Source organism: Mirounga leonina, unplaced genomic scaffold (genome assembly GCF_011800145.1).
Source record: "Mirounga leonina isolate KUSES-001 unplaced genomic scaffold, KU_Mleo_1.0 Mir_376, whole genome shotgun sequence".
NCBI lineage: Eukaryota > Metazoa > Chordata > Mammalia > Carnivora > Phocidae > Mirounga > Mirounga leonina.
The window spans coordinates 7,571,806-7,595,563 of NW_023270718.1; the positions used below are offsets into that span (position 1 = coordinate 7,571,806).

A 23,758-nucleotide genomic window follows, 5' to 3' on the forward strand; every position below is an offset into this window, starting at 1 on the left:
TAACAACAACTATAATAACGTGTGCACGTAACATCAGAGATCCCATGTATGTGAAGCATCCAAGACAGAACTGAAGCAAGAAATCAACAGCGTCACGATAGCAGCAGAAGTTAATACGTCAATTTAACTGGATAGAAAGACCACACTCAAGCCCATTAGGGAGAGCACTTGAACAACATAAAAGACCGGGTGCCTGGGTGGCTCAGTCGGTTAAGCGACTGCCTTCGGCTCAGGTCATGATCCTGGAGTCCCGGGATCGAGTCCCGCATCGGGCTCCCTGCTCAGCGGGGAGTCTGCTTCTCCCTCTGACCCTCACCCCTCTCATGCTCTCTCTCTCATTCTTTCTCTCAAATAAATAAATAAAATCTTTAAAAAAAACAAACATAAAAGACCAATTACATATAATGGCATAAACAGACAACTCCATCAAGCAAGAGCAAAATATACAATCTTCTCAATCACACATGGAACATTCTCTAGTATAGACAACCTGTTTGCCTACAAAACAAGTCTTAACAAATTTAAGAAGATTAATATCATACCAGTATCTTTTCTGACCACCGTGGAATGAAACTAAGAATGAATAGCAGACGGGAAATTGGAAATGCCACAAATATTTGGAAAGTGAACAACATGCTCTTGAAAAATCAATGGGTTAAAATGAAATTTAAAAAATAACCAGTAAATATCATGAGACTGATGAAATGAAACAAAATATATTCAAACACATGGAAATCAGATAAAATAATTATAAGGAAACACTCAGTGGAGTTTAAAGGCAACCTGAGAAATGGAAGGTAATTTGTCACAGAGTCTCTAGAGCATAAGGATTTAATATCAAGAATATAGAAAGAACTTTTGCAACAACAACCAAACAGCAACTAGTATTAAGAACTGGACAAAGTTTTCAGTGGGGACAACTGAAGGAAGATATACAAATGGACAAGGATATGAAAGATGCTTAAAATCACTATTCGTTAGAGAAATACAAATCAAACAGTGAGTCATCACCTCACACATGTTCAGATCCCACTAGTAAAAAAACAAAAAACCTACTTGTGTTGGAAAGGATGAGGAGAGATTGAAACCCTTATGCACTGTTAGAGGAAATGCAAATGGTGCAATCATTATGGAAAATGGAATAGAGATTCCTCAAAACTTTTTTTTTTTTAAGATTTTATTTATTTATTTGAGACAGAGAGAATGAGAGAGACAGAGAGCACATGAGAGGGGGAGGGTCAGAGGGAGAAGCAGACTCCCCACTGAGCAGGGAGCCTGATGCGGGACTCGATCCCGGGACTCCAGGATCATGACCTGAGCTGAAGGCAGTCGCTTAACTGACTGAGCCACCCAGGCGCCCCCTCAAAACTTTTAATGCATATTATCATATGACTCAGCCATCCCACTTGACAGTATATAACCAAAAGAATTCAAAGTAGGATCTGCAAGAGATATTTGCATAAGCGGATTCAAAGCAGCATTATTCAGAAAAGCCAATAATAAATGAAAGCAGCAGAAATGTTCAAGAATGCATAAAGAAAATGTAGATATACGTGCACTAGAATAATACTCAGCTTTGAAAAAGGAGACACATCTTGTCACTTTATACATGGTTAAACGTGATGTTAAGTGAAATAAATGAGTCACAGGAACAGATACACTATGATTTCACTTAAGTGACTGACCTAGTGTCATGAACAGCATGAAGGAAGGAAAGAAGGGAGGGAGAAAAGAAGGAAAGGAAAGAGAAAGAGAGAAAAAGAGAATGAGTGCCCGAGTCTTAGAATAGAGACAAATGTGGAAGTGACTGCTTAACAGGTATTATGTTTCAACTCAGCAAGATGAGAAAATCCCAGAAATTGTTTTTCCAATAATGTAAATACACATAACACTTTAGTTATTACCAGAGACAAATTTTATCTGAGTGACCCATTTGTATGACAGGGCAAACATCTAATTACCAAACATCTGCTGTTCGTCTTATTGCTCCGTGAAGTGCATTTCTCCACTTCAAAGTGCCAGACCCTCCTCCATTTAAGGATCACATATATATACCTCCTTTTACCCAACTGTCTTTGAGATTTCCATGTCTGGGAAGGTTCCTTCTACTTATGAAATTTAATTTGATCTATCCTGTTAATCTGTCACATTTCAATTGGATTCTTAGTCCAGGTAGAAGGACCTTGAAGGGAACAGAAATTCATACTCCCTGGCAGGATCAACACAAAATTGATCTAATGAAGCCAAGCATTGATCTTGTCAGTTCAGATGTAAGAAAGCAAACTACAGGTCATATATTCCCAGGCACAGCTGTTCCAGACAAGGGACATGTAGCCTAGGCTCAAGACATAGGCATGTGACCCCACTAGCTTACAAGTAGTTAATCAGCACTAGCCTACAGATATAACTACCAGATGCAACTAATAAAACCTTTAACATTAAGAAACATTTTTTCTGATTTAAAGTCTTTTTTTTTTTTTTTTTTAAGATTTTATTTATTTATTTGACAGAGAGAGAGAGACAGCAAGAGAGGGAACACAAGCAGGGGGAGTGGGAGAAGGAGAAGCAGGCTTCCCACTGAGCAGGGCTCTATCCCAGGACTCTGGGATCATGACCTGAGGCGAAGGCAGAGGCTTAACGACTAAGCCGCCCAGGCGCCCCCTGATTTAAAGTCTTTTGAGTAGAATACACCTCTGGGGTATAAGGTAAAGCGGCAGCAGAAGGTATCAATTAACATCTGCTAACATGGCCTCATGGGTCTATAATTTGTTTTTTTCTGTTTTTTTCCAGTTTCACCTTAGGGCACAAAATTACACCACTTGTATTATTTGTGAGGAGTTTATGACAATAGAATTGTTCACATTCACCTCATTCTAACAATAAGGCAATGAAGTGCAATGGAAGGCTGAATTCTAGCTGTAATGTTTTTTTGTAATAACATTTTCAAATATACTTAAATATAGAGAGGTTTTTATGACACAATTTGATTTTCACATCAATGAAATATTAATATAAAATACAGAGGAAGAATAATTCAATTTGTACTGAAATAAATATTACATGTACAAAGCACATATAGTTAAAATGGGTCACAATAAATGAAAGTGGAGACATCATTTTGCTCGGTCACTAAAGAAAGCTGCTGACACTTCCAATCCTACATCATCAAATTTAATTATTCTTGCTGATTTAGAACACAAAACAAATACAGATCCCAGGGCTTAACTTTCAGAGGTTACATAAATCACTACAGTGATCCAATTTAAGGTCAGTAGGGACCAGTAAATCACAGCATGAAAGTGAATGAGTCCTTTTTCCATTAGGGCTGTCAGGCTAGGATTATTATGTTACTAGATTTTCTCAAAAGGACTTCACATTTTCTCAAATATTCAGGAGAAATATATTTTCCCTCTGTGCCCTACATTAACACTGATGTGCTTTGGTCTTGAGTATAGAAGAATGATGAGTTTTAAAAATTTTTTTTTAATTTTTTTTTTTAAAGATTTTATTTATTTATTTGAGAGAGAGAGAATGAGAGAGAGCGAGTACATGAGAGGGGGGAGGGTCAGAGGGAGAAGCAGGCTCCCTGCTGAGCAGGGAGCCCGATGCGGGACTCGATCCCGGGACTCCAGGATCATGACCTGAGCCAAAGGCAGTCGCTTAACCAACTGAGCCACCCAGGCGCCCCTAAAATTTCTTTTATAAATTTATACAATCTGGATTGTATTGGCCTGAAGAGTGTAACTGTCAAACTTGTACAATAATTGTTATTAAAAATGGATGCAAGAGAAGTTATTAGGAAATGCGGACATACTATATATACAAATTGTTAGTTTAATATATTCCATTATATAGAGCACCAGAAGTAGGCAATTATAAAGCAAAGAGTTTGTTAGGACTCTAACATTAGTCACCCTTTTACATTTCTTCTGATTAGACACATCACAAAATGTCAGTTGTCTAAGACTTGACCTATTTGGTCTCAACCTACGAATATATATGTAAGCAAAAATTCATATCAAAAGCAATTGCTCTATTTTATTTTATTTATTTATTTTTTTTTAAAGATTTTATTTATTTATTCATGAGAGAGAGAGAGAGAGAGAGAGAAGCAGGCTCCCAAGAAGCAGGGAGCCCGATGCGGGACTCGATCCCAGGACCCTGGGATCACGACCTGAGCCAAAGGCAGACGCTTAACCATCTGAGCCACCCAGGCGCCCGCAATTGCTCTATTTTAAATGTACAAAATAAAATTTCGAATTAAACTGTCATGAGCCAAAAATATAAAAAAAAAAGCTTAGTTTAAAAGGACTGTGCATATCCAAAAGTTACCTTTAAGAAGACTATGATGGAAAATGTGAAATGACTCTTGAGTATGGCACTTTCATTTTGCAATGAGAGAAATAAGGCATTTGATTGGGAAGACCTCTCTTGGTAAGTAACTTAGCATGTGACAGTTTCATCATAACCTCATTTTGTTGAGGACTAGTCCTCTTCTGCTTATAATACTTTACAGAATCTGAGAGGCTTTGTGGTTCTGATTCTGTGCTTGGGTTGTTGAAGTTGCTTTTTTGGATAGCAATGGGAAACGGTGTGTCTGATATATCTACCCCCTTGCAGCCCATTAGGGTGCCTGTTACAAAAGTGCTTGGTGTTCAGTTACTACTCTTTGAAAAGGAAGGTGAACATTTCATGGCCACAATATACTTTAGAGTCAGGAGAAGCACAGACTGCAGATGTGTGGTACAGTTGCATCTGCCTCTTATAATTTTAAAATTCTCCACAATGTTGCCAATTTAAATCCTTAATACATTCTGTAGAAATTCTGGGGACTCCTGGGTGCCTCAGTGAGTTAAGCGGGGATCGAGTCCCACTTTGGGCTCCTTGCTCAACAGTGAGCCTACTTCTCCCTCTCCTGCTCTCCCTGTTTGTGCTGTCTCTCTGTCAAATAAATAAATAAAATCTTAAAAAAAAAAAAAAAAGGAGATTCTGAATGAATCCAAAGACAAAGGACATTAGCTCCTCTCAATTGACTGGAGGACTTTCCTCCAGCATCCAGCAACCATCCCACAGGGATTCCCACTCATGATACAAATAATTTAGGTGCTGCTCCATCAGGGGAAACATAGAAGAATCAGCCACTTAGCATGCTGAGCACTTTGAATTCAGGCAAGTTAACTCCAGAGAAAACCAAGACACAAAATACAATCCACCATCTCCAGGGTGACACCTGAAGGAGCAAGACCACTCAAATTAGCACATTCATATACAAATAAAACCCCATAGGTAGTGCTGGGCATCTCAACCCACTAGGATGGAAAATAAACAATCACAATGGGGAAAAAAGTGATGGAGAAAGGCCTTCCAACAATCTGGTGAGATTGATGTTTCACACACATACATTACATAGTTTCAAGTCTCTAAGTAAACAGAAAATTATACTAATGATCTTAATGCTGAGGTGGCTTAAATGAGGACCCCTTGAAATAATTAGTGTACTTATGCATCATCATCCAGAGAGCCAACTATTAAGCTAAACAAATCAAGTGTGATACCTATTTTGACTACTACTTAGGACCTTTTAAAGGAGACACTGAGAGGATAGGAACCATGCAGGAAACAAATAATGGACTTTCTGAAATAGTGACAAAAACAGAGCGAAGACATGTGAAGTACGGGACAAGTACTTCGCACTGCTGCACCTTCTTTTTATACTTTAAATAGGATGCCAGGAAATGAGGCATTAAAATTAAATCCTCTGCCAGGGAACAAGAATACTTGTCCCCTCTAAGGTCCTTCTAGTTGGACTAAGAATCAAATTAACATGAGACAGATTACCAGGAGAAAATCAAATTAAGTATGTGTAAATACAGGGAATCCATATAGACACAGAAATTCAAAAGACTGTCAGGCAAGATGAGGTACAAATGTCAACCTGAACTAAGGAAAAGACAGTAAGGGCCTGGAGCTTCACAGGAAGGGAAAACACTTCACCGGGCAGTAAGAAGAGCAGATATTTGTGCTTACAGATGAGTCACTGAGGTAAACTGTCTCACTGTTAATAACTCTAATTCTCGGAAAGACGCCCCATTTTAGATTCTTCTCTGTGGTTAAGGGGGGGAGGGAATGTTTTCCTGAGTCTGCAGGTTTTTAAGTGCCTTCAACTCAAATTATCCGAAGGCCAAACTGGCACATTGGGTTGGGGGGTAAAGAAGGGGCGAAGAAGCTGTCCTTAACCCCTTCAGTTCCCCCATATGAAACTTCCTTGGGACTTTCACGTATTAAAAGTTGACCTGGTAGATTGCTTCATGTCACTGATCCAGGACTTTCCTCCAGACAATAGGTCAGTAAAAGTCAAAATCATTTCAGGAGGCAATGATGCAGGTCTATGTTTCAAAGTTAGCCCAGGGGTTCAAGTAAGGTTATTAAATGAGACATTGGTATGAAAACAAATGAACTCTACTTAATGATTAGATCAAATGTTAAGCCAGGTTCTGATTTCTTTTTTTTTAAGATTTTATTTCTTTATGAGAGAGAGAGAGAGAGCGAGCGAGCGAGCATGAGCAGGGGGAGGGGCAGAGGGAGAGGGAGGGGCAGAAGAAAGAGAAGCAGACGCCCTGCTGAGCAGGGAGCCTAGTGCGGTGCCGGGCTCGATCCCAGGGCTCTGAGATCACGACCTGTGCTGAAGGCAGACACTTAACCAACTGAGTCACCCAAAGCCCTGCCAGGTTCTGATTTCTAAGGGTAGCCAGTTGAACAGACTTCTAGATGATGCATTGGAAATATCTTTGGATAGAGTGAGAGTAAGTAAGGGCAAACTGACAGATATTCCTTGTTTATTTTTCAAATGCATCTGGTAATACTTTGAGTGGACCATAGAGACACATCACTAACACTGTCTATACATGACCTATCATGACGATTTCTTTACATTAAGATATTTATATTAAGTTTGCAGAGCTACAGGAAAAAAGGCAATTTTAGTTCTAAAATGATTCCATGTAAGAAAGGTGGGAGAAATATCAAAATGTTAGGGGCACCTGGGTGGCACAGTCCATTAAGCATCAGACTCCTGGTTTTAGCTCAGGTCATGATCTCAGGGTTGTGAGCTCGAGCCCCGCATCAGGCTCCACGCTCATCACGGAGTCTGCTTGGGATTCTCTCTTCCCCTCTCCCTTTGTCCCTTGCCCCACCCAACCCTCTCTAAAATAAATAAATCTTTAAAAAAAAATCAAAATGTTAGTTTGGGGACTTAAATCCTGGCATTGGAGGAGTCTAGAAGAAATCAGGATGTAGGCCAGTTGATGATGAATAGTATTAAAATCTAATAAATATAAACATGTTACTGAGACATATTTTTCTCTATAGTCATCTCCATTTTTACCAAAGATAGCCAAACTAACACTGATTTGATTGCAAAGGAAGCCTAACAAAAACACTTGTCCTGGGGGCACCTGGGTGGCTCAGTGGGTTAAGTGGTTGCTTTTGGATCAGGCCATGATCTCATAGTCCTGGGTCAGAGCCCTGCATCAGGCTCCCTGTAGGGTGGAAAGCCTGCTTTTCCCTCTGCCCCTCACCCCTCTCCTGTGCTGGTTCTCTCTGTCTCTCTCGCTCTCCCTCTCTCAAATAAATAAAACCATAAAAAAAACACAAAAAAACAAAAAACCTTGTCCTGATTATTTACATAAATGCAGGAAGAATAGAGTTTAACCTATCAAATCTTTAAAAATGGCTTTTCTGGAACTTTTCATAAGAAATCTCAAGAGTGAACACTCAATAGCCTCTCCACACCAGGAGCCATGCCATAAACTTGCCACCAGACTTTGCCTACAATAACAACAGATCTGGGTAAATTCCTCTCTTCATGAAGACCCCTGACTATCCATGGGTTCCTGCATCTCTTAGGAAATTACCTTCTTTGCTCTCCTGGTAAGGCTGCTGGGAACTCCGTAAACAAGGTGTCAGGTTGATATTTCCAAGGGGCCTTTATTGGCCCCATAAAGTCAACGTTAGTCCCTTATAGCTGTCATCATATCTGAGTCTATGCAGCTCTTCCTCAGCTATGACATTCTAGTCAAAGCCTTGGTTATATAACCAGTGTTTTCAATTGTGTCTCCTCCCAATGAAAACAGATTCTTATTGAAATTGCAAATACATATATTCGCTAAAATATAATAGTTACTCCGACTTTCTGGATTCTGGAATAATCAGGTCGGGAGAAAAGATAAATATTTCAATTTGTTTACAAGGGTATATTTTATGCCCTGGTGCAAGTCAGTTAGGAGAAAAGTCTACTTGGGGCACCTGGGTGGCTCGGATGGTTGAGCATCTGCCTTCGGCTCAGGTCATGATCTCGGGGTCCTGGGATCAAGTCTGGCATCCGGCTCCCTGCTCAGTGGGGAGCCTGCTTCTCCCTCTCCATCTGCCCCTCCCCCTGCTTGCGCTTTTACTGGCTCTCAAATGAATAAATAAAATCTTTTAAAAAAAAGTTTTCTTCAATCTGTAAAAAACAAAACATTTAAAAGGATTTTTTTCAATTCCAGTTAGTTAATATACAATGTAATATGAGTTCCAGGTGTACAATAGCGACTCAACAATTCCCTGCAACACCCAGTGCTCAAAACAAATGCACTCCTTGATGCCCGTCATTTATTTCACCCATCCCCCAACCGACCTCCACTCTGGTAACCATCAGTTTCTTCTCTATACGTAGGGTCTGTTTCATGATCTGCCTGTCTTCTGTTTTTCTCTTGGCTTGTTTCTTATATTCCACATGAGTGAAAATATATGGTGTTTCTCTTTGACTTCTTTCGCTTAGCAGAATACTCTCCAGCTCCATCCATGTCATTGCAAACGGCAAGATTAAATTCCTTTTTATGGCGGAGCAATATTCCATTACCCCACCCACCCACACATACACACAATGTCTTCTTCCTTCATTGATCAGTGAATACTTGGGCCTGAATGTTTGAACAGAAATGCTCACCACCACTGACTGCTGAACCGCTCCTCCGAGAAATCCATGGCACAGAGCCAGAGAATGGGACTATACCCACAATGGGGCTGACTGAAGGGAAGAAGGTCCTGCAGAGCAGTGCATCAACTTTCACGCAATGCCACCCATCTACGGTGGATCTAAACTTGATTGGGGTTACACACCTGGGATACCAGCACTTGGGTGCACCCACAACACATGCCTTGCTGATCCTGCCTACACAACTCTCTAAAAGGCTTCTTCATCTCTCAAACCTACTTTACCATGGGGTATTTTTTTTTTAAGGGTTTTGTTTATTTGAGATAGAGAGAGAGCATGAGAGGGGGGAGGGTCGGAGGGAGAAGCAGACTCCCTGCCGAGCAGGGAGCCCGATGCGGGACTCGATCCCGGGACTCCAGGATCATGACCTGAGCCGAAGGCAGTCGCTCAACCGACTGAGCCACCCAGGCGCCCCTACCATGGGATATTTTTTTATAGACTTTTAATTAATTAATTAATCAGAGAGAGAGCACAAGCAGGGGAAGCGGCAGGCAGAGCAGACAGAGGGAGAAGCAGGCTCCACGCTGAGAGAAGAGCTCAATGCGGGATACGATCCCAGGACCCTGGGATCATGACCTGAGCTGAAGGCAGACGCTTGACTGAGCCACACAGGCGTCCCCACCATGTGATATTTTAAAGCTACGCCCAAATGATTACATCATCCAATATCCTTCCTCCATCAATTACCACTGATCTAGAACTGGGCAAACAACAGTCATCGTCGTCATCCAAAAGAATCTGGTCCTCAGTAACACCTAGGAATTCAATTAAATCATGAAAACACAGAAGCCCCCTACGCTTCAGAAACCCACATTTGCCAAAGCCTTATGTCCATTATATTTATTCATCAGAAGACAACACCAAGAGCTGCCTTTGCCTTTGCAGTGGCTAGAGGGGAACCACCTCTATCTGGTTCCCTCCCCGCATTGGAAAGAGTTCTTCACATTTTTTTTTTAAGATTTTATTTATTTGAGAGAGAGAGACTGCATATGTGGAGGGAGACAGGCCAAGAAAGAGAGAGAAGCAGACTCCTTGCTGAGCAGGGAGTCCGACGTGGGGTTCAATCCCAGGACCCTGGGATCATGACCCGAGCGGAAGGCAGACGCTTAACCAACTGAGCCGCCCAGGCGCCCCTCACATTTTCTTTAATAGATCTTATCTTTCTCTCTAAGGATGGTGCCATCATTGTGTTTTACAACCCAGTGTTAAATGTCTGAATACCCATTGGCCTTCCATTTCTCTAATCTCAATTCAGTGTTTACTTAGGAAACTCTAGCCACAGCACAAGCGAAGAAGAATGTTTGTGATGCCTAAAGAGCTGGAAACAAAACTGAGGATAGAACTGGAGATCTGGAGATAACTAGGAAAAGAAGTAGAAGTTATTTTTCTAAATCCAAGGAGTCAGTTGTGCAACTCAGGAAAGGTATCCTCTCTCCATATGCAGAATTCATGCCAATTCTTCATCGTCTGTATTTTCTACCTCTTACTTGAGGCTATAGTATCACTCCTATTGGAATGTTTCTCCTACTTATAGGGTATCTATTACACACCGAGCATTAGTAAGAGTGTATGCTTACTTCATAGAAAAATCAAAACAACACCCCCACGTATGAAGTGGGGCACATACCTTTATTTGGGGCCATGGTACAGTGCTTTAACATCCCAAGACTAAGTCCAGATTGAGTCATTCAAACTTAAAACAGGTTTAGGTAAGCTCTGTGGGGGTCTGTCTTCTCTACAGGACACATGAGGGAAAGTCAAGGTAGTCAGGGGACATGTTTGCTCATGAGGGTGGACTGGGGATGTGAACAGAAGTGACTCCGCAGAGTGTTGTCTAGAGAACACACTAGTGAGAAGGGCAGGTGTCAGTTCAAGGCCCCTGCAAAAATACTGCCTACACCAAGGGGATGCCAAGTAGCATTATTATGGAGTACTTGTCAATAAGACCCCCATATAATCTGTAATATGTCCATGATAATATCCCACTATTTCCTAAGAGGAGAAAATGATACAATAGATAAACTAGGGTAAAAATAATCACACATTATTTAAACGTTAAGGACAATTAAAAAATGGATGACTAGGTATATTATTCAACTCCATTACCAAATATGTGAGATTCCATCAGTTACCTACAACCTTTAGATAGGTTAACATTGGTGGTAGGATAACACTTCATTCATTACTCATCCATGGTAATACATTAAAAATCAATTATTGTTTTATTAAGACCACACATGAACTAAGTTATGAATTTCAAATGCACTCCGATCCTTATTCAAAATACAGAATCCAAATGTTAAAAAGCACTCATATGCGGATATAATGATGTGGAAGTAGTGATTTCCATAATTTTCAGGCATGAGGTCATTCTTAAAAAATTGGTATATAATTTGTGTACATATAATTATATACCATTTTAGGGAAGAATTAGCTGTCCTCTTTCTAATATCTGTGGAGATCTCTTCATTTCAACCACATCAACCGACATTCTCTACTTGTAACAATAGCTTTATAAGGATACATCAGTATTTTACTGGACTGCCACCTCTTTTTCCTCAATAACCAGATGGTAAAATATTTTATTTATAATATCCAGGAAGTTCTTTAGCTTTAATAAAAGAAGAATGTTGTTCTGAACACCTCTTTCATGAACACTGACATTAATGTTATAACCGCAAACAGCATCTCCATTTAGATTTTCTTCATATATTGTATATTATATTGCCCTTCTTCTTCCATGGACAATTAGATATGTGAGTCCCAACAAATGAAGAAGGGCATCTCGTATCTTTGATACAGTGACAATCAGCCACATACTTCACACACCCACTAGGAATAAATGAATTTCATGAAATGATTTGAGAGTACAAATACATTAATATTTGCTAGTCACAAATCCCAGATAGGATCAATGAAAAAAAAAGCACATATTGAAATTAATTATACTTATGTAAAAATCCATCCACTTAAACCTTTGAAGCATAATAGCACATAGACTAAGTGTTTAACTTTATATTATTCCTTATAAGGAATATTTTTATGTAACATCTGAATAGATTAATTCCTATACTGCCTTCTACTTGATTTCTGTGATACTGACATTTGATGTTCACTTACATACATTTCTAAATATTTACATCTTTCAAGTTACTCTCATTTATGTACTCTCTGGTGTTTGCTACAGTGAATATTTAAAATGAAGGTCTTTCCTCATTCATTATGTTTCTAGGGTTTGAATCTAGGATGCATTTTGGGATACTGAGTATAGACTGAATTCCAGTTAAAGGCACTGCAACTTTGTCTGCATTTTACAGTTTCTATCCTGTATGATAACTAAGATGTTGAGCAATTTGTGAATTCCATCTAGAGGCTTGCGACACTCCTTATATTGTAATCTTTCTCCTCAGTAAATGTGCTGCCGAAGTGAGCACTCTTTCTCCTCAGTATAAACTCTGAGATACAGAAAAGGGTTGAGCAGTTTAAAAGTTTCCCATGTTCTTTACATTTCTAACTTTTTCCCCAGTATGAATTCTGTGATGTTGAATGAGGCTTGACCTCTTATTAAAGGCAATGCCAAATTCTTTGTATTTGCAAAATCCACTCCAGCATACATTCTCTGATCAGGAATCAGGGTTTAACATTGCTTAAAGGCCTTGCCACATTCTTAACAACTTTATGATTCCTCTCCACTATGAATTCTCTGATGTGGAGTAAGGGGTGAGTAGTCTTTAAATGTCTTCTCACATTCTTTTACATTTGTAATGTTTGTTCCACTATGAATTCTGTGGTAATGAGTAAAGGTTGAACAGTGATTAAACGCCTTCCCATATTCTTTACTTAGGTATGGTTTCCATCATCAAGTATGAGTTCTGTGATGTTGACGCAGGTGTGAGTGCTGGATAAAGGCATGGCCACATTCCTTACATATGTAAGGTCTCTCTCCAGTATGAATTCTGTGATGTCGAGTCAGGTGTGAGTGCCGGTTAAAGGCCTTTCCACATTCTTTGCATACGAAAGGTCTCTCTCCAGTATGAATTCTGTGATGTTCGGTAAGCTTTGAGTGCTGGTTAAAGGCCTTGCCACATTCTTTACATTGGTAAGGTCTCTCTCCAGTATGAATTCTGTGATGTCGAATAAGGTATGAGTGCCGGTTAAAGGCCTTGCCACATTCTTTACATATGTAAGGTTTCTCTCCAGTATGAATTCTGTGATGTTGAGTAAGGTTTGAATGCAGGTTAAAGGCCTTGCCACATTCTTTACATATGTAAGGTTTTTCACCACTGTGAATTCTGTGATGTTGAGTGAGGCTTGAGTGATGGTTAAAGGCCTGGCCACATTCTTTACATTTGTATGGTTTCTCTCCAGTATGAATTCTGTGATGCTGAGTAAGGTTTGAGTGCTGGTTGAAGGCCTTGCCACATTCTTCACATTGGTAAGGTTTCTCTCCAGTATGAATTCTCTGATGTCGAGTAAGCATTGAGAGCTGGTTAAAGGCCTTGCCACATTCTTTACATTGGTAAGGTTTCTCTCTAGTAGGCATTGGTTGATGTTGAGATAGTGTTGAGTGCCAGTCAAAGGCTTTGCCACATTCTTCACAAATGTAAGTTTTCTGTCCAGTAACGGCTGTGTTATGTATGTTTAGTCCTGATGCTTGGCTAAACATGTCCCCAGGTTTATTACATCTGTATGAGTTTTTTTCCATGTGAATTCTCTGATAATCACCAACATTGGAGGACTGGTTAACAGATTTCCCATATTCATTATATTTATAAGGATTCTCTCCCAAAGGGATACTCTTATATATAATAAGGTTGGAGCTTTGATAAAAGACTTCCTCAAATTTATCAAAATTAAAATGGTTCTCTGGAAAATGAGTCCTCACAGGTTTATAAACATTTGAACACTGGGTAAATTTTTTTGCAGATTCGCTACATTGAGCAATTCTGTTTTCATTGAATATGTTCTGGTAATTTTGTAGAGTCAACTCCTTGGTGAAGGACCTCTCAAATGGATCCCACATAGCACTTTGTTCTTCATTTTTAAATCTCTGATTTTCAGAAATATTTGACTCAAATGTCAATCCAATCCTACTTTCAAAATGGTTCAAATAATTATTTTCAGCATGAACTAGATAACTTTCCAGATTTTCCAACTTTTCGTTCTCCAGATACGTATGTTTGACCATTTGATTTAAGCCCTTGCTTAGAGAAACAAACTGCTTTGCAGAAGAAGCAGGATTAAGAAGGGATGTTTTCCAAAGTGTTTTATATCCTTCATCATTTGGGGTAGTGAGATTCGTATTATGGACAGTTGTCTCAGTTTGGATATGTCCTTCATGATATCTTTCATGCCCTTCACTCTCCCCATCATTTTTCCAGTCTATCATTAAGTGTAAATTGTCAAGGGCACTATGTTTATATCTACCCACTGCCACGTTTTGGAAAGAAGCTTCTATGCACAGCTTTGGCAGGAAACTCTGGGTGCCATGTGAAGATACAGCTGAAAGATATTGAATAAGAGAAAAGTAAAATCATTCCACTTACTATTCTCAGATGAATATAATGAAAGCTTCTAATATGGAAAAATAAAATCAATCAGAGAACTTCAGCAAGACGGCCGAGAAGGAATCATCAGGACTTCATTCCTCCAGGGACACATAAACTTGCAGACATATACCCGTAACATAGCCTAACATACAGTTCTGTAATCTTGTCATGGTGGAGCACACATCACTTTCCTATACCTAAAACATCAGGAAAAGTACCAATTGAGCCTAAAATTAGCAGCAGGAACTAAATTTAAACTTAAAATACAAATAAAATAAGATATAGCAAAAACAGAAAAATATCAACAATAGGAAGAGTTGGTTTGCAGAAAAGAGCAAAAGCATTGACATACTTTTAACTAAATCAAGTAAGAATGAAAGAGAGAAGACCAACTAAAATCAGAAGTGAAGTGAAAGCAGACACAGTATAACCGATACCATAGAAATAAAAAAATTATAAGAGGTGATGATGGGGGCGCCTGGGTGGCTCAGTTGGTTGAGCGACTGCCTTCGGCTCAGGTCATGATCCTGGAGTCCCGGGATCGAGTCCCGCATCGGGCTCCCTGCTTGGCGGGGAGTCTGCTTCTCTCTCTGACCCTCCCCCCTCTCATGCTTTCTGTCTCCCATTCTCTCTCAAATAAATAAATAAAATCTTTAAAAAAAAAAAAAAAAAAAGAGGTGATGATGGATAATTATATGCCCAGAGATAGATAACCAAACAAGGTGTATAAATTTTTTAAAAAAGTACAACCTACCTGACTCCATCATGAATTTAAAACAAAACAAAACGAAAACCCTGATCTCTCACTACTGAGTAGATTGAAAAAGAAGGGGAAAAAAAAGCCCGACAAAGAAAAAGTCCTGTGCCAGATGAATTCACTGGATAATTCAAAGTAATGAATTAGTAGAATTAATGAGAAAGTACTTCAAATCCCTCCAGCATTTCCAAGAGGTGAAGAGAAGGGAAATTATCAACACTCTGTGACAGCAGAATTACCATGTTAACAAAGCCAAGGAAGATACTGTAAGCAAAGAAAACTACAGATTGCTAAATTAAAGAATAGCCATGTAAATGCCACAATAAAAGGAAGCAGACCGAATCAAAAGCACATTTTCCTATTTTACAACATAACCAAGTGAGAATTCTTCCTGGAATTCAAGTGTTTCAATATGCCGAAATCTACAAACTTAAGATTGCACATTAATAGGATGAAGATCAAACATGGCATCATATTAATTCATGTAGAACAAGAATGTGAGCATACGGGACACCATTTCATGATTAAAAATACTCAATAGTAGGAATAGAAAGAAACTAACCCCACCTAATAAAGGCCATATATGTACAAAAAGCAGATATCTAACATATTTGATAGTAAAAGACTGAAAACTCTATAATCAGAAACAAGGTAATAAAGAGACTTCCTCACTTCCAGATCAACATAGTACTAGATATTCTAATCAAAACAATTAGGCAAGAAAAAATACATAAAAGGAATCCAATTGAAAAGAGAAAGAAAACTATCTCTGTTCACAGATGACATGATCAATAGAAAACCCTAAAGAGGGGCACCTAGGTGGCTCAGTTGTTAAGCGTCTGCCTTTGGCTCAAGTCATGATCCCAGGGTCCTGGGATTGAGCCCTGCATGGGGCTCCATGCTACGCAGGAAGCCTGCTTCTCCCTCTCCTGCTCTCCCTGCTTGTGTTCCTCTCTCGCTGTGTCTCTCTCTGTCAAATAAATAAATAAAATCTTAAAGAAAAAAAAAGAAAACCCTATAGAATCCTTATTTTCATTTTTATGCTCTTTCATTTTTTTATCATCACTTATATTGTTTATTTCTGCCAATTTTCCCTAGTAGACATTCCATTTTTTAATTTTCTTATGCTTAAATGCTTAAGAAAAAAGGTTCAGGGGTGCCTGGGTGGCTCAGTCCTTAAGCGTCTGCCTTCGGCTCAGGTCATGATCCCAGGGTCCTGGGATCGAGCCCCACATCGGGCTCCCTGCTCGGCAGGAAGCCTGCTTCTCCCTCTCCCACTCCCCCTGCTTGTCTTCCTGCTCTCGCTAACTCTGTCAAATAAATAAATAAAATCTTAAAAAAATAATAATAATAAACACAGAAATTATGAAATATGCTCACTGTTCCTTTATATAAAATAAATATCTGGGACTGGGGCGCCTGGGTGGCTCAGTCGTTAAGCGTCTGGCTTCGGCTCAGGTCATGATCCCAGGGTCCTGGGATCGAGCCCCGCATCGGGCTCCCTGCTCCGCGGGAAGCCTGCTTCTCCCTCTCCCACTCCCCCTGCTTGTGTTCCCTCTCTCGCTGTGTCTCTATCTGTCAAATAAATAAAGTCTTAAATAAATAAATAAATAAATAAATAAATAAATAAATAAATAAATAAAATCTTAAAAAAAAAAAGGTTCAAATAAGCAACTTAATATTATACCACCACGAACTAGAAAAGAAGGAACATCACTGATATTTAGATGAGGAAGGAAGTAACAAAGAAAAATCAGAAATAAACAAAATACAGATCAGAATAAATAATAACATAACATTGAAAGTAATGCAGTCTCTAGCAAAATCCAAATGCCAATTTTGGCAGAAAGAACAAAACCCCTCCTAACATTCATATGGATGTCACAGGATAACACATACCCAGAACAATCTTGAAAATGAAGAGTTCATTGGTGGCACCTCAGTTCCTGATTTAAAACATATTACAAAGACACAGTTAACAAAATAATGAACTATAAAGATAGGGATAGACTAATGGGAGAGTGTGTTAATGTGTATGACAATTAACTGAAGATCTTGTTAAAATTCATATTCTAATTTGGATTTCTAGGTTGGGTCTGAGTTTCCATATTCCCCACAAGCTAGCAAGTGATGCCAACATCTTAGTTCAAGAGCCACAATATTAAATTAAAAAAAAAATAGAGGAAATCATGAATGATTTTGAACTTAGAGGATATTGTAGAAATTACAACTTCTAACATCAAGAACAGAAACAATTCTTCTTGAACATATACTACCCACTATGTAACATTCTAACATTTTTTCAAAAATTCACCCATGAATCCACACTAACCTATGTGAAGAGTAGAACTGTTCATCTTTCAAAAAAATATCTTGGCAAAACTTCAGTAATAGTAGAGCCTGAGTTTTACCCAGATTGTCTGACGTTGAATTCGTGTAAGAGGAACAGAGACCAGTATACAGAGGCACCTCTAAAAGAAGGTTCACAGTAGGTTGCAAAGTGACAATGGGAATGCAAACATGATTAAATCACAGAACATATCAACTAAAAGAGGTAAGGCTAAAACATAACACAGAAAAAATTACAAATAAAAATAAAAAGAATAAAAATGATAGATCAAAATGTTTTTATTGTCCTTGAATCTAAGAAATGTCTTCAGGGGCATAAAATTTACAAATCTATTTGTGGATGAAGGGTTTTGTGTCTTGCAAACACACCACAGAGACAAACACACAATGATAGAAATGAAATACCTATTGTTTTGGAGTCTCTTATAGTATTGAAAGTTTTTGCTCATTTACCTTTGTGCCGAGTTATATTTTAAAATTTTAGGGCAGTGGAACATAGATGATGCATGCTTTCCTTCTACAGAGCAACAGAGAAATGCTAAGGAAGAGTTGGTCTCAGGAGAGAGACTTCACTTTGAAAGCAGACTACAAAGTGAAACAGAAGGGAGTTTCCAGATTAAATGAGATGATTTATGCACGTCTTTCAGTAAATCCTCCCAAGGTATGTGATGATAACTGAGAAAAATTACTAATCTTATAGCGGAGGAATGTGACATACAGGACAGCGGAAATGAAGTGCATGAACCTGTAATGGGTCACACTGGTGTCAGGTGCCTAAGGTTCTTCAAAGGAAGCATAACAAGTGCTAAGAAATAAATGTCTAAAACAACAACTAAGTAAATCATAATCTAAATGGAAACCTGAAAACATCCATTTTATTCAAATATCAAGTCACATATAGGACCCAGACACTGTAATCTGGAATAGTATATGTAAACTATGTCTTTCGTGCGTGATCACAGGCTTTCACGGGCTCCTCTGCATTTTGATCAGCTCAATCAGAGAGGCTTTTCCAGAGACCCAGACATGGGAGGTTAACCGATGTACAAGAATCGTGGAACACTCATCTCCTGTAGGTACCCTGCCCTCACTTCATAATGTCCTCAAGGGTTCCTCAAACACTGTGGGATTTCTCCCCTGGAACACAGATGGACTGGGAGTTTTGATACAAGTCCTAGTCCTCATGTTGACCGATGTCCTCTCCAATTTTTGTCTCTCAAGGATGATGTTCTTCTATTCTAACCTGCGAGGGCCCATAGCAAGGTACATCTGTGTACAAACGTGAATGATCTAGGAGCGCCTGGGTGCCTAACTTGGTTAAGAGACTGACTTCAGCTCAGGTCCTGAAGTCAGGGTCCTGGAATTGAGCACCCGGTGAAACCCCATGTGGAACCCCGCATAGGGCTCTGGGCTCAGCAGGGAGTCTGCTTTTAACTCTGCACCTCCCCCTGATCTCTAATAAATAAATAAACCTTTAAGACAAACAAACAAACAAACAAACAAACAAACAAACACAAAGTCATTGATCTAGTCAAGTGGAAGAAGAATAGGCAAAGTTCATTTAACACCAGGGCTGAATCTATGGCTCAAGGCCTTACCTCATTTATCTCTCAGGTTTAACCAAAGAGTGATAAAAATGATTCCTTTCTAGGTGGTGGAGAAAAAGGAGGAGGAGGCTCACCTCACATGGGAACCAAGAGACTGAATCAAGGCTGCATGGAATCCAGCTTCAGTTCAATGAAGAGCACTAAATATACTTAAAACCAAAACAAAAAATACTTCTGTAATCTGAAGCACCCTACCAGTTCCGGGCAGTCAAACCTTGAGAATGTATGCTCTACACAAAATTCCAGGTCTGCATCAGAGAAGATGAACAAAGAGTCCCTCAACGTAGGGAAGAGGACCAAAGAGGTGGGCCTGGAGTCCTTCCCTCCCTTCACTTTTCATTCAACCTAATGTCACTCCTGCAGGGTGAACAGGATCCGCCACTCCTCCCTGGGGCTCCTTTTACTTCTCCTTCTTCCAGTCGCCATGCCAAACATATTCTTGGAAATAGCTCCCACTTTGACAAGTAATACAGGAACAATCTGCTTCTGGGGCAACAGTGGATTTCTTAGCATGGACCGCACAGATTCCATAGTCTTTAAAAGTACCAAGTTTTCCCTATACTTTTACTAATGCCCACTGCTTCAGGGTACTTAATCTCTTCTGTTTCCCATGCGAGCCTCCTCCTAAAAATTGACTTTGCCTAAAATCAACACAGCCAGGAAAATCAGTTGCCCTTTCCAATATCCCCAAAAGAATTCACTTATACAGAAAAGCCTTCATGAGACATGTGGCCATTATTACATACATGTTAATGGTTGAGAAATGAGAGAGAGCACCTTGTGGGAAAAACAATTTAAGAAGCTCTAACAAAAATTACTGTTCTTCCATTTACCTCCCGGGTTGCTCAGCCTGTGGGGACTCTAGGCTTTCCCATGTCCTCCTATTTACTTCTCCAACCGGCTACACACACTCTCCTCCACAATTTACATTTTATCCATTGTGTTATTTATAAATTTGCATTCCTAAATCTAAATCCTACCATGAATACCTAGGATTAGCTTTCTTTACATGCAAATTCTGAAGAAAGTAGTTGAACCAATAAATAAATAAATGTATACCTGTATTTCTTTCTTTTGAATGAAGTCCATCAACAACCCTGAGAACTATAAAAATTCCATGACTACACACATTCCGTAATATAACTAGTTGGACTCTAACAATTTTCCAGTGCTGGCAGAAGACAGGAGACTCCTAGATCAAAGTCCAAGCATCTTATGGCTCCTGACTCAGCAAACATCATCATTTTGATCACACTAATTTCACTTGCCAGCCTCCCACCCACACTTCCTACAGGTAGATGCTGCACGTGCAGTGGGTTTGTGTCCTATCTGTGAGACTCTGAGCATAGGAAACCCCAATATCTTAGAGGAACATCTAGCATATCTGTCCAAACTTTTGTCATGAAAAGAGACATATTTTCTCGTACAATAAACAAATCTGTCCTCTACCCAAAAGTCAGATACTGTCACTATAGTCCAAAGCCTTTTTATACACAAGCATCAATGGAATGACAATTAGAATAAAAATTTTCAGTGCCAGGCGCCTGGGTGGCTCAGTTGGTTAAGCAACTGCCTTCGTCCAGGTCATGATCCTGGAGTCCCGGGATCGAGTCCCGCATCGGACTCCCTGCTCAGTGGGGAGTCTGCATCTCCCTCCGACCCTCCCCCTTCTCGTGCTCTATCTCATTCTCTCTCTCAAATAAATAAAATCTTTTAAAAAAAATTTTTTTTTCAGTGCCTCCATCCGTAACACATGGAGAAACTTAAAACCATAGAGAATCATCTCCCAACAATATCTACCAGTGACTTTGACCCTGGCATAGCTCTTGCCTAATTTTCCCATGTGTACACCACCTCATTAAACATTCATTAATCTGACACAGGATCTGGGATAACATCTATTCAGTTTGCATCAAGAAACGTTTTCCAGGGGCGCCTGGGTGGCTCAGTCGTTACGCGTCTGCCTTCGGCTCAGGTCATGATCCCAGGGTCCTGGGATCGAGCCCCGCATCGGGCTCCCTGCTCCGCGGGAAGCCTGCTTCTCCCTCTCCCACTCCCCCTGCTTGTGTTTCCTCTCTCGCTGTGTATCTCTCTGTCAAATAAATAAAATCTTTAAAAAAAAAAAAAAAGAAAAAAGAAACGTTTTCCAAGGCTATGATCAGCAAAAGAATGAAACACACAGAAGAATCAGGTGAGCTGTATCATTCACTTCTGCAATGTCACCATGTGTCTTGCATTCAACCAGGTGAAGAAATCCGAATACCCCTGAGGGTCTACCTTAAATTTCTATAGTGAGCTTTCTAAGGGACATAGGTAAATAAACACTAAACTGTGTGAAAGCTTACACCTTACAGGTACGAGAGGTATGTACAGGATGAGAGGATATGGTACTCCTTACCCAGGCAAAGTACATAATGGATACACTGGAATCATGGATTATTACAGTAAAAGGACTGAACAATGGAAAACACATAGAAATTAGGGCACAGGATTCGGGCAGAGGGGTTTGTCAACCATTATTGGGAGAATATTAAAGCACAGGCCTAAAAGATGAGCGAGATGGTGTAAAGTAAAACAGAGGTGGTCACATGGAAAAAAATACTTTGGGTGGCCCTGAACATAGGTGAAGATCTGGAGGAAACGATCCTATGGATACACTTCACCTACTATGTGTGCCTCTACTGGATGAAAATCGAGGAACCTCTGATCCAGATCATGAGCTCACACCATGATTTCAAGGAATAAAAATGCTGTACACTCCAAATGTATGACTTTCTTCTGCTATTCACGACAGTATCCAAAATTCATTTTCCTGTATGCTGTTTTGCTGCCTATTTGGCAGTGACAGAAGAAAATGAAAAATTCAACGTACCTGGAAGCTTCTACGTTAAGCTCCTTCTAACAAGCAGCTAATCTTAATGGTCTGGAAGACACCCAAGGCACACATTGTACCACAGGGAACACACCCCTGGCCACTCCGTAAACATACCAAATAAGTGTGTATCTAGAACCGTGGCAGAAACACTTTCACCCAAAATCTGTCACTGTGGGTGGGACTCCTTTAGAGACAATGACCAATGAGTTCACTATACTCCTGTGTCTGGCAATAAAACCTGTAGAACTTTACCTCCAGTGAAGTAAGGAGAGAGGTAATGGTAAACCAGCTATCAGGTTGCCAAGATTCCAGCTACAATCTATAACAAGTAAATTTTTGCTACTGCCAAGCCTCTGGAGGCCATTCTGCTATGGGAAATAGGAATAATCATTCATCAGAGCAAAGGGGTGCATGACATCAAAACTGACATTGTGTGTATGGTCCTGGGAGATGGCTAAACATCACTAGAGACAGGAAAAGATGGAGACAGATCACAGAAGTCTGCTCCAAGACTGTGGTGATGTTAATGCATGTGAAGAGTTGTGCAAGCAAATGAAAAGAAAGCACAATAGAACGTTTTCAGAATACATGTCAATTTGTTCTCAAATTGGATGGGGAAAAAAGAATATAAAACTTCAATTTACTACACAAACCATGCAACATACTGATTTTTCATAGATTTCTGATTGAAATTGTAAAGATAATGATTTTTTTTTTAGAAAAACACAAAGGATTCTATCTCTGTGGTCTTGGTATGAGAGAAGATTTCTAAAAATGAGAAAAATCACTAACCATTAAGGGTGAAATGAAAAATTGGATTACATTAAAATTAAGAACTCAGGGCACCTGGGAGCTCAGTCAGTTAAGCGTCCAACTCTTGATTTCAGCTTGGGTCATGAGATAGAGCCCCGCATCCAGATCCAGGCTTGGCTGGAGTCTGCTTGTGATTCTCTCCCTTTCCGTTGGTCCTTTCCCCGTGCACGCACTCTTTCTCTCTCAAATAAATAAATAAATCTTAAAAAAATATAAGAACTTCTCTGAATCACAATCTCTAAAGATAAAAATACAGGTAGAGTAAGAAAGAAGACAAAGGACTCATTCTCAGTATACATATATAACTACAAAGCCTAAAGAAAAAGATATCACAACAATTGGGGTCCCTGGGTGGCATGGTCCCTTAAGTGTGGGACTCTTGGTTTCGGCTCAGGTCATGATCTCAGGCTCATGAGATCGAGTCCCACGTCAAGCTCCATGCTCAGCGTGGAGTCTTCTTCAGATTCTCTCTCCCTCTGTCCCTCCCACTTTGTCTCTGTCTAAAAAATAAGTAACTCTTAAAAAAAAAAATCACGACAGTAAAAAGGGACAACTAACTAGACACTTCGAAAAGGAGACTATCCAAAGGTTAACCTAATTCCATACTAACAGGAAACAAGAACAACAACAAAAAAGCAAATAAAACCACCACTTGGTAACATCACATAGCAACCAGAAGCTGATTGTGAAAATGACATAAACTACCAAGTCTCAGAAAATCTGTGGATAAACCAGAAACCCATACACTGCTGGTGTGTGTGAAGATTGGTACAA

At 39.6% G+C, this 23,758-nt stretch overlaps 1 protein-coding gene across 3 annotated transcripts in view; it reads right to left on the reverse strand.

Annotated features, from left to right (window-relative positions):
- LOC117997798 (putative protein ZNF720) overlaps positions 1-23,758 on the reverse strand; it is a 166,431-nt gene that overhangs the window by 51,672 nt on the left and 91,001 nt on the right. Inside the window, exon 6 of one of the 3 annotated variants that reach the window (XM_034986199.1) lies at positions 10,645-14,536. The exons of the other annotated variants lie outside the window; for them this stretch is intronic. Coding sequence (XP_034842090.1) covers positions 12,894-14,536 — 1,643 coding nt within the window. The 3' untranslated portion in view covers positions 10,645-12,893. Of the gene's footprint in view, positions 1-10,644; positions 14,537-23,758 lie in introns of those variants that run through there. 3 annotated transcript variants of the gene reach the window in all.